The 11564-nt window shown below is 41.6% G+C and overlaps 1 protein-coding gene across 1 annotated transcript in view; it reads right to left on the bottom strand.

Moving 5' to 3' along the window:
- pcnt (pericentrin) overlaps positions 1-11564 on the bottom strand; it is a 34440-nt gene that overhangs the window by 13966 nt on the left and 8910 nt on the right. Inside the window, 26 exon segments of the mRNA XM_063909181.1 lie at positions 201-363; positions 452-633; positions 759-931; positions 1062-1222; positions 3173-3319; positions 3970-4113; positions 4408-4512; positions 4980-5051; positions 5179-5376; positions 5484-5937; positions 6522-6672; positions 6792-7038; positions 7155-7289; positions 7374-7414; positions 7534-7645; positions 8103-8207; positions 8380-8464; positions 8546-8665; positions 8810-8936; positions 9140-9251; positions 9476-9576; positions 9926-10181; positions 10307-10386; positions 10539-10767; positions 11055-11198; positions 11295-11390. Coding sequence (XP_063765251.1) covers positions 201-363; positions 452-633; positions 759-931; positions 1062-1222; positions 3173-3319; positions 3970-4113; positions 4408-4512; positions 4980-5051; positions 5179-5376; positions 5484-5937; positions 6522-6672; positions 6792-7038; positions 7155-7289; positions 7374-7414; positions 7534-7645; positions 8103-8207; positions 8380-8464; positions 8546-8665; positions 8810-8936; positions 9140-9251; positions 9476-9576; positions 9926-10181; positions 10307-10386; positions 10539-10767; positions 11055-11198; positions 11295-11390 — 3940 coding nt within the window.

Raw genomic sequence — 11564 nt, 5'->3', positions numbered from 1 at the left:
ATCCAAAGTAACTGAAATGAACCAAAATACAGACCTGTGATTATGTGATACTTGGATTAGGTTAATTACTACATTTTAAACAAGTATTTGAAACACCTTTACTTAAGAGTTTTCCTCCTGACCCTGCAGAGTAGCAGGATGTAACTTGTCACAATTAGAGAAGCTAAGTGAATCAGAGTCAATGAGGATGTGGGGCTCACCCTCTGCCTTGTGGTACTCCAGCTGGAGTTGACTCTTCATCTTTGCCTCCTGATCCAGCTGCTCCAAAAGGAGCTTGTGCTGCACGAGGAGTTGAGCGGAGTCTTCTCTACCTTGAGAGAACTTCTCCTCCAGAGAGTGATGGAAACCATGAGTCTGCTCCAACTAGAGAAATAATAGGAAATGATTAGACAACTTACAAAGAAGGAAGATGTGTATGTGCATTGCTGAGGTATCAGTTAGTGTAGTGTACCTGTTTGTTGGCCTGGTTGAGCAGATCCAGCAGCGTGTCAACAGTGTGGCGCAGTCTGCTGCAGGCGCTCAGAGCTGCCTCTTCTCCCCCAGGGTTGATCTGAGTGTCTGTAACCAGCAGGCTCTCACATAGCAGGTGGGTCAACTCCATATGTTCTGAAGACATGTCTGTAACTGAGATACCTACAACAAAAAGAAAGTCAAAATGAAATGTTTGCCTCGATTTAAAACGCACAAAGCCTCCGTTCGCTGCATCATCAGAGCCTAACGTGTCCTGCAACCTCAGAATGAATGAGAAACCAACAGACCTGATTCTTGTGCATCTTTGTTCCCCGTTGAGCTCCTCTGATGGGACCCATGCTCTGATGTTTTAGCTCTGGCGTTGATCTTCTGTCCAATCATGTCTTCTGTTGCAATGGTGCCGCGAATCATCTCTATCAGCACGTTCTTTAGCTTGTCATTTGCCTGGTGCAGTTTACGTCTGGAGGAAAAGAAGCCAGAGTCAGACAGAAAAGAGCTTTTGTATTTTTAACACGGGTGTCTCAATTTAAGTCAAACCTTTAACTGAAAGACCTACAAACACCAGGTAATATTTATTGGTGATTGCTTACCTCTCCTCTTTACCGGCCTGCAGATCGTCAGTGAGCATCTTGAGCAGGTTTCCTCCCTCCTGAGTCTCTCGCTCCCGCCGTTGGAGGAGAGTGTCCAAAGTCTCCATCTCTGAACGCTTCCCCTCTAACTCTCCCTGCAGACAGCCAACCTCTGCTCGCAGCTGGAGAACACACAGAGGGTTGGTGGATACAATTGACATGGTATTATATGCAGCATTCTCCATATAAAAAAAGAATCTAAAATTGACTAATGTTATTTGCTTTGTTGAGTTGTGTGCTTACATTATCCCAAATGTGTGTAACAATTTTCAAACCCATAGAAAACTGAGCTTTAATCAAGGTTGGCGTTCTGTTTTTCCCCGTATACCCTTTGAGTATTTGTCATAAATACACATTTTTAAAAAGATTCTTTTTTTTTTTTACTATAAACTGATCTTCGTCTCTTTTAAACGGGAAGATCATTGAACAACTAGATTTTTGAGGCTTTCTGAGCAACAAGTCGAGCAAACGTGAGCAGCAGCCAAACTGCATTAGAGAACCACTGATTATTATTGTGAAACGGCTTTATTTATTATTTTACGGGTTTAAATCCCTGGATCTGTTTGTTTCTTACATTATCAGGAAAACAAGATGAGCAAACTTTAGTGGGAACTCAGCTCGCAGACCCTCCAGGAAGTACTTTTTCTGCCGACCAGCCTCAGAGATACATTGATTTTAGCACGAAACTGCGCTATTGAGGGTTTTTCACCGGTTTAAAAATCACCCAATCCAACAAAAAACAAATGTACCTTCCTTTAATATCATCCACAGAAGAGCCTCTATCAGAGTTTCCTTCCAAATCTGAAGTAAAATGTCCTTACCTTCCCTTCATATTGTCCCTCTCCTTTCACAAAGTCTTCCCCCTCTTTTCCCCTCTCCCTCCCGCTCTCTCCTATCAAACACGTCTAATGCAGCCACCTGCCTCAACAAAACAATGCTGTTGTCCTGACAACAGCCCCCTCCCAATCTCTCTTAAGCTTCTCTTTGCTAACCTCATGGGGGCTGAGTGTGTGTGTTAATATCTCACTATCAAGGGCCAAGCCAGGAAGGTGCCATGGAAACAAATGTAAAGATACATTAGACACTTTTATACCGAGTGTGCCACCCAACGTTTATTATAGATAATAAGTAAGTGACTGCAGATATCACACATTTATACAACAAGTCATTTGTCATTCCCAAAGGGTTTTTTGGAAGAAGTACAGCTTTAGGCTTTAGGGTGACAGTTACTAACTTATTAGTAACTCAGGGGATATTAGGCATTAATTGAACATTTTTAATATGCTCCAACAAAATGAAACGTACTCTACTTACTTTTGACCGGTATAATCAAATTGAATTAAAAATGATTTGTGTTAATACAGGTTTAGAGGTCATTCTTCAATCTAAAGTCAAAGTATATTCCTACATGCTGGAGAAGGATTTTCTACATGATCATTCATGATTGTCATACATGTCAGCAAATACAATTTCTGAAACCAAAAGGGTTTTCTTGTAGTGTCTTGTCCGACCCCAGTGCCAAACTATAACATATAGATATTACAAATTAAGAATTGTGTTTTTATTATCAAAATAGTGTATTATTTTTTCCTAAAGATCGTCTAATCGATAACCATTTGCTACTGCGCGCTTCAACCAAAAACCATACACAGCGCACACAAAGCGGATTAGTGTCATAATTCATTGTAATGATAATCTCTTTAACAAAATTGAATCCCATGCTAGGAAAATCTGGCCTATGGAAGCTATGCCTTACATAGTGGTGGAATTAACACTGAAGAGAGAATACTGCCACTATTTTGTATTTCTAAAATATAAATGATTTTTTATTCAAATGTATTTTGTCAATTGAGCTTCAACAGCTAAGAAACTAGTCAGGCTTGTCTGGTCTTGCCCCCAGTAAAGTGGAGCTGTAGGTGTCCCCTAAATCAAGCTTTCCATTAACACGAAGAACCTAATGTAAAACCTGTTAAAACACATGAGGTAGGGATGTGTGTGTGTGTGTGTGTGTGTGTGTGTGTGTGTGTGTGTGTGTGTGTGTGTGTGTGTGTGTGTGTGTGTGTGTGTAGTACCTGGGCAACCACACCGTCCAGCTGCTGCAGTTGGATGGTGAGTTGGCTCATCTTGTCTGTGTAGCTGCGCTCCTTCTCCTCCTGTTCAGATGCAAAGCTCCTCTTCAGGTCTTCGAGCCTCGCCTCCTTCTGCTCTTCAAACTCCGTCTTCAAACAAAGCAGGGATGGCGGAACATCAATTAAAAGATGCAAATCACCATCTTAAAAAGCTGCAGTATAGCGGAGGTTTATTTATTCCACAGCTAAAGAGTTCCCTGGCCATGTCTCGCTGGCTTATGGCGGACGACTGGCTTGCACATATCAGATGGTCAAATGCCAAATGTCTGAAAAAAAAAAAATACCTTCAGCCTTAAAACCTTCTGCATCAGAGGATAAAAAGCTTAGATCCATCCCATTTAGCCACTGTTCAGATGGCAGCAACTCAAACACACTCTCAGATTCAGGGAACAGAGAGGGACAGACGGACAAGAACACTTCTACATGTATGATGATGATGGTGGGATTACCAGGAAACTGGGTTTCAATAAAGCTCCAGTGGGACATAGTCCAACAGGAAAATCCCACACACACCAGCTCACAATAATCCAGATGTATTACCTAATGTTTCGCATTCAAAGTCAAATAAATCATTTAAAATAAAATAGGAAGGCTAATTGTTTACATAAAGTTAATTAATGTATGTGCAGGCCACATGATTTCCAACAAGGTGTGATATTAAAACATGTTTAAAATCTTAAATCAAAGATATGTTTCAAAGCTATACAAACTATCGTAGTTTTTGGCATTTTATCTTTCACCTTCAGTCGATTAATCCTGTCCTGCAGTCTCTCCTCTGATTGGACTTTGAGGAGCTCCACCTCTTCGAGGAAGTGCTGGCTTTGCCTGGATGACTCTTCTTCGAGACATACCTCCAATTCCCGCGCAGAGACGCCCCTCAACTCCTGCAGTGGACACACATCATGCTTGTTTTCAAACACCACAATATGCAGATGGGCTCAAATGTTGAGATTCATAGTGCTCCTCAGAAAGAAATCCCAATAACCTCTGTTCCTCTGAATAGAAATAGACCATTATGAAGGATGAACAATAATGCCGTGTAATCCCTTCCCTAATGGGCTGCAAGAGCCACAGAGGCAAGAGCTCTAATGATAAATATTAAAAACGGCTGGCCTTACAGGACTCATGGTAACTCACACAAAGAGGGAGAGTTACTCTCATGTCTGCTTGAGTTGTACCTGGAGCTGGAGCTGGTGCTGTGTGATGAGTTGTTCTTTTTCAGCTCTGCAGGTTTGTGAGAGCTCCTGAAGAGCAGCGCCGTGCTGTTGCTCAACTTCTAAAACCTGAGACACACAGGAAGTAAAGAAACTGTAAATCTTATGGACCAATAAAAATATGACATTGGAAAGTCAGGACTGAAAAATCAACATTAAACATATTTAATTAGTTTTTTGTCCAAAACATTTCACTCATCTGATAAGAAAGGGATGAAATGATTTAGTAATGAAATCACACTGCATCATCAGCTTACATAATTACCTACAAAAGCATTTCATTATGTTTTCCCTTATGTTGACCGCTTAGGGTTTTATTTTAAATCCACATTTAATATTTTCACATTGACATATATATATATTTAGAAGGCTACAGAGTTAAACACCGTGCTCCTTCAGCATAAAATGCACCATTACATCACTTCCAGTAAACCCCATGAGCGCAACACAGCCTCACTGATCTGTTTTAATTAAATATTCTCTTGTCCTGCTCAGCTAAAAACAAACATGTGTGTTGGAGGGGCTCTGGTAATTACCTGCTTCTTAAGGGTCTCCAGTGCTTTGCAGTGTTCTGTATCCAAGGCCTCTTTTTGAGCAGCTAGCTCAGTCTGTAATAATAAATTGTGAAAAAAAACATGTTGAAAAAGTCTTCATTAGTTTTGCCTAGTGATCGAAATCATTTCACATTATAAACAGATGTTAGCAAGGACTCAGCCAAACACCTTCAGTTCTCACCTTGTGAACATGGCTGAGCTCCGCTGCCATGGCACTAAACTTCTCTATGTGCAGCAGAGCCAGCTCTTTCCTCAGCTCCTCCCTGATGGACAGCTGCTCCGATGCATGGCGCTCCATGATCTGCCTATGTTCTGACTTCTGGAGGTTCAGGACTTGACAATGTGTCTCTTTAAGTTGCACCATTTCATCTTGCAGTGCCTAAGATTCAAAGACAATGACATTCAAAAAGTACTAAAAAACTGAGACCTTAAACGGCAGTATAGTTAATAACACAAAGCTTGACATTACACATTCTGTGTCCTTACTTGTACTTCCTTCAGGTAGGTGGCCTCCAACGTGTCCATATTACCCAGCATCCTCATTTCCAGCTCATCCTTCTCTTCCTGGTGTTTACGAGTCAACTCCGCTTCTAGAGCCTCCAGCTGAGCGTGATTGGTCTCCTTCAAAATGCCCTCCAGACTTTCAATGTCTGCCTTTCGTTTGGAATTGAAGGCTGCTTCCAAGGCGACAAGCTCAGCGTTGTGTTTGGATTCGAGCTCAACCGCCGTAGCTGCAAGCTGATCTCTGTGACTGGCACTGAGTGAGTCTAGTTGTGCTTTGTGTTTGGCATCGAGTGTGTCCCTCTCTTGAGAGTGTTTGTTCAGTAGGGCTGCCCTCTCATGTTCAAGCTCAGTTTGATGTTTGTTCTTCAGCTCTGCCAGAGAGACTTCATATTTTTGGGCCAAACTCTGCTCCAACGCTGCTTTCTCCTCTTGGAACCTGAACACAGACACATGATAACACATGTTTAAAACAAAGCACTTCCCAGGGGTCAGTCAGATCAACCTGGATTTGTTAGGATACAAGAGAAACACACCATTCCCCAGTGATGTGCTGCATTTCTATCAGTTTTCAGACTATAATGAAAGCAGGTTTGCACATTTTTTTGTAAAAAAACATGAAGGGAACTTTATTTTATTCTTTTGTCATTAGTCATAGTCAGTTGAAAAGAAAAAAAAAGGAAATTCAATAATGTTGTCAAACACTAGATTTGCCATTTTATAGGAAATTGAATACTTTTGGACTGTTGGTCACAACTACATACAACCTAGTGGAAGTTTTTTTAGGAAAACATTCCTGATTTAATAAATTAAAATGCCAAATTATTACTATTTGCAGAACTCATTATTTCGCTACACTTCAGATGCGCGTTGTTTTTGTGAAAATCCATATATACTAAAAACGTATAAAAACAAAACTTCTTTAATACAGCACAACAAACCTGACTCATGGGTCTAACCACAGACAAACCATTGAGCAGCTATAATCAAAACCTGAGGATCTAGAGTCCAAGTGAAGCTCACCTCTCTTGAGCTTGGTGCAGCCGCTCTTCTCCCTGCTCCTGGAGGCGAGCAGTGAGCTCCTTGATTTCTGTTGCCATGCAGCTCTTTGCCCTTTGAAGCTCACCGTCATACTGGGCCTCCAGTCTCTGCCGCACTATCAAAGCCTGTGGGCCTGAAAAAGAATACAAGACAATGGAGAACCACCACTTATTAAATGCATTTTATTTTCAAAACTTCTGATCTGATTAGAAACTTATAATGACCCGTGTGAGTCTTAAAAAATGCTCTTACTCTCATCATTGTCCAGTGCGGCCTGTAGAGTTTTTAACCTCTCTTTCTCCTCATGAAGTTCTTTTTCAAGGCGTGTCCTCTCGTTCTCCATCTCTCGGTCCAGCTCTGACCTCAGCGCAGAGAGCTCGGCTTCGTTCTTCTCTTGGAGCTCTTCTCTCTGCCTCTTCCTCTCCTCCTGCACATCCTCCCTCTCCTGTTTCAGAGCCTCCTCGAGATGGACGAGCTCACCAGCAAACTCCTGTTTCAGCTGTAAGGGTTGGCAGAGACAAATACAATTTCATTTTGCAGCATTAAGTCTGTGTTTTTGTATCATTTCTAAAATATTTATACAAGTCTAGTATGCATATCTATATAAGAGTGTACCTTTTGTGTGTTCCTTTGCATTTCGGCATCATGCTGTTTACTCAATGCAGCCAGATTGTTCTCCAGAGAATGGATGATGGTCATCCTCGTCTGCAGCTCCTCAGTGAGACACCACATCCTCTGTTCAACCTCCAGCTAATTAAGATCCCCACAAAATGTCATTATACGGTCCATAAACTCATTCCTTTTTTTAAATTGTATGAATTATCAGAGTCTCACCTCAACCTGCCGTGCTGCCTCCGAATGAACTCTGGTAAGCTCTGCAAGAAATAGATTTGAAAAGTTGTCATTTAATTTGAGCATCTTCTGAATGTAATGTCATGCATGTTTTAGTGTGTGTGTGTGTGTGTGTGTGTGTGTGTGTGTGTGTGTGTGTTACCTTGTACGTGATGGTCAGAAAGCTTGGCTCTGAGTTGCTCCAGCTCCATTGCATGACGAGTCTTCTGCTCCTGCAGCTCTTCATAGTAGTGGTCAGTGATGTCCGACTGCACCTAAAGCACAAGTAATGATAGGATAACAAGGAAATTACAGAGTAGAGCGGCCTATATACTTTAAAAGAACTCAAAGAAGGCTTTATGGTCATGTGCACACAAGCTACCATGTAGAAATGGCAATGACAATTTTAAGCCCCGAGCTCCTCCAACAATGCAACATAATGCAGAATGACCTGGTTGATAAATGGTGAAATGGCTTGGAAAACACCCTCTTCCCACAATCCTTAGAGGTTGGATTAGTGGTGGCGCTGTGTCCAGAAATGTTTACAACTTTTAAACACTGAAGGTGACTTTAACTTATCTAAACAATATTCAATTATTTGAATTTGCCTTTTCACTTCGCCAGCCACTGCCAAAGACACTGTGTGCCAGGAACATCTTGCATAATAGCTTATTAATCTGTAATTGTGTAAATAGAGGCATTAGTGATAAAAGGGCTGGGTGTGTGTCTGACCTGTTGCAGCTCTTCTGTAAAGGACTGGGTCATAGAAGATTGTATATTGGCAAGATCCATTGTGTGTTTGTCCTCCAGCTGTAGACGCACACTGTCTAGCGCTTCCTGGAGAGAAATAACATGTGATAAGGATACCTTGTGATCAAGATTGCAAAAACAATCTAACTTAAAAAGTGCAGAAAGATTGACTTTACGGTTCAAATAGCTGAATATCATGTTTATCTAGAAACAAAAGGGCTTTAAAATGTCTTATTTTCCCCACTTTGAATGTACGAACCTTGTGTTTCTCCAGTTTGAAGACAGCTTCAGAAAACACATGATCCTCCTCTTCCTCAGCTTGGCTTTGAGATATGGAACTGAAACTAACACCGAAGTCACCATTACTAAAAATAGTTTTGATCCATGTTTCCAGTACATGTGTCTGGTGTTACACACTGACATACCTGTCATCTGCAGTTCTTATCACAGATTCCTCCAAGGCTCTCTCCACCAGCCTCAGCTGGAGCAGAGCTATTTCCTCTCTGTGGCCTTCCTCTGTCGCCCGCAATCGCTGCTCAAAGTACCTAAAGGAGGAGGAAGATAAAGCCTTTGGTATTTCTATATTCCAACCACAGTTTTGATCTAAATATCACAATTCAAACTTGGACAAAACAGCGACATAGAAAGACTTTTGTGAGAATAAATGCATTAGGACTGTGCTCTCATACCTCCTCAGGCTTTCCAGCTCAGCCTCATTCTGTTCTCTGATTTCCCGCTTTTGTTCATTAAACTCTGTCTTCAGGCGCTCAATGTCATCAACGCGAGCCGAGCGAGCGAGCAGCTGCTCCTTCAGCTCTGTGAGGAGACGGTTAGATAAGGTAAGAGCACAGGAACATGCATGCAGTTCTATTTTCCTCTGCGGTTCACATGACACACAACAGCCATTGTTGATAAAGCCACTTGTTTTCTACCTCCTTTGACTTCGTTAGTATTTAAAATGAATGCAGTAGATAAAATACTGTGTTGTCAAGCAGATGTCAGGCTGGCGTGTCACACACCTCCCAACTCCTGTCGGCTGGTCCTCATGCTCTCCAGCTGGCTCCACAGCTGACCTACTTCTTGCTCTGAGCTCTTTTTGAGCGAAGTCCTCTCTTCCTGAAGGCGTGAAACCTGGTTCACACAGAGGAATGATTTATTTATTTTTTAAAACACTGTATTGTGAGTTTAAAATGTAACATTTTAGTGATTTTCCATATATTTTATAGATCAAAGCCAGATACAAAATACAAAGAAAATATAGAAAAGGTTGCATGAATTAATGACAGGACTAAAATGAGAAATGTATGGCACCACAGCTATATGCTAATGTCTGAGTGTGTAATGTGTGAACTCACCTCTTGCTTCAGTTGCTGTTTCTTCTCCTCTAGGTGGAGTGCTTGCTGCTCCTTCTCCCGCAGCACTGCCTTGTGGCTAGAGACCAACTCCTCTAGAGAACCTAAGCAGCATTCACAGCAGAGCGAAAAAAGCATAAGCAATGTATATAAACAACATCACAAGTGTGAAATGTGCAAGTCTTGCTTGAACAAAGCTTTAATACAGATTGGCAGATAGAAATGAGGTCGTCTTTAAAATCACGACAGCCATCAGGAATCATTTTTGATGCAGGAGATTGAGATTTAAAAAGGCTGAACAGGGAGGGTTTTTACATTTAAGATGTGTATCAAGGTACAGGATTAGGATGCATATTATGGATGAAGCTTTGAACTACAGTTTTTAAATTCAATAATTTAGATGCAGCGTTGGATAATGGCCTCTGAGCAGTGAGAGGACTGGAGGCAACTCACGTGCAGCAGCATCTCTGTCAGCACAGGCCTGTTTCAGCTCCGCCTCTAGTTGCTGGTTCTGCTCCTTACTTGAGGTCTGGAGTTCCTGGAGCTTGGCCCCAGACTCCTGCAGCTTTGCCTGGGTCAGGGACAGCTCTGCCTGGGTCAGGGACAGCTCTGTCTGGGTGGCAGTAAGGCTGTTCTGAGTCTCTGATAGAGAGGTCTGGAGGTTGCACTGGCTGCTCTCAGCATCTTTATCCCACTGTGACCTTAAAGCCTGAGGAAAAGAGCATAACAATTAATAATACATTTAGGGTATAGCCTAAAAAAATATACAAAATGATGAAATAGCTTTCCAATCACAGAATTTCAGTGATGAAACACAACATTATTAAGCTTTACCTGTATGTCTTTGGCCTGCTCTTGCTCCATGGCAGCTCTCTCCTGAGCCACACTGGTCTCCCACTGCTGCTTCCAATCATCTAAACAAAACGAAATGAAAAGATTCACTAACATCAAAGAATGAATGTGACTCGGACACATCTATGATAGCAAACCTGTTGAGTGCACCTACAGGCAAACACCAAAAGAAACCCAGTCACAAGAACTAAAAAGCCATCATATCCGCACTCACTCATCTGCTGTTGCTGCAGCTCACGCAGTTTCTCCTGCTGCTCTTTATTCTGCTGCCTAATCTGGTCCAGTTCTGCCCGATGCTGAGCCTTTAGGAGAGCAATTTCCTGAGCAAAGGTCTCCCTCAGGGAGCCCTGGGCCTCTGTGAGAGCAGACTCCTGCTCTAGCTGAGACATGTGGGCATTGGTCAGGCTCAGACGCAAGGCTTCAAGCTCGCTCTTCTTCTGGACCTAAAGCAAATGAAAGCATTTTTACAGTATTTTTTTACATTTGTATTTTTTCTACACTATATTTATTGATTTTGTATTTTTATTTCAAATGTTCTCTCCATATGACTTTTGCAGTTGTTGCTTTCATTAAGATTTTTGATGATAATTCCTTCAATATAAAAAAATATTTTGCAAAAATCATTGTCTGAAATGTATTTCAAGTAGGACAATAACATCAAGAGACAGATTGGAGTGATATGTTGCAGTGTGCTGTGGCTGATCCCACTGTGTGCTTATATATAGCAAACCTGAGCCTGCTGCAGTTCAGCTTGGTGGGCCGCCTCCATGCTCTCCCTCAGCTCCAAGGACACCTCTGTCCTCAGTTGTGTAAGCTCCTCATTGTGTTTGGCAGACAGCTCTGAAAGCATCCTCTCGTGCTCGCGCTCAGTCACCTTGGGGAGACAGAAGGAGAAAAAATATTGTACAAAATGTCAAAGTTTATCAACTTAAGAGACGTCCACTGTCTTACCGTGTTATATTTATCATACCTGTTTGATGAGGCTGATCTGTCTCCTCTGTTCCTCCTCAATGAGGACCTGCTGCTTCAGCTGTTCTGACTCCAGGTGGGTGTTGACTTTAGAAATCTAGTTTTATGCAGATAAACATATAAAGGAAATTACAAGACTGGAGGAAAGTCACACTAAGTTAAGCACATCTGATGTTGCACAATTCTCTGTCTTTTTTTAATAATATAAACAAATATTTCATCTGTAGCAAACAGTAAGAGAAAAATATTTGCCAAATATAAAAAATATTAA

The sequence above is a fragment of the Eleginops maclovinus genome, chromosome 19 (genome assembly GCF_036324505.1).
Source record: "Eleginops maclovinus isolate JMC-PN-2008 ecotype Puerto Natales chromosome 19, JC_Emac_rtc_rv5, whole genome shotgun sequence".
Lineage (NCBI taxonomy): Eukaryota > Metazoa > Chordata > Actinopteri > Perciformes > Eleginopidae > Eleginops > Eleginops maclovinus.
This window is presented reverse-complemented; position numbering and strand designations above follow the sequence as displayed.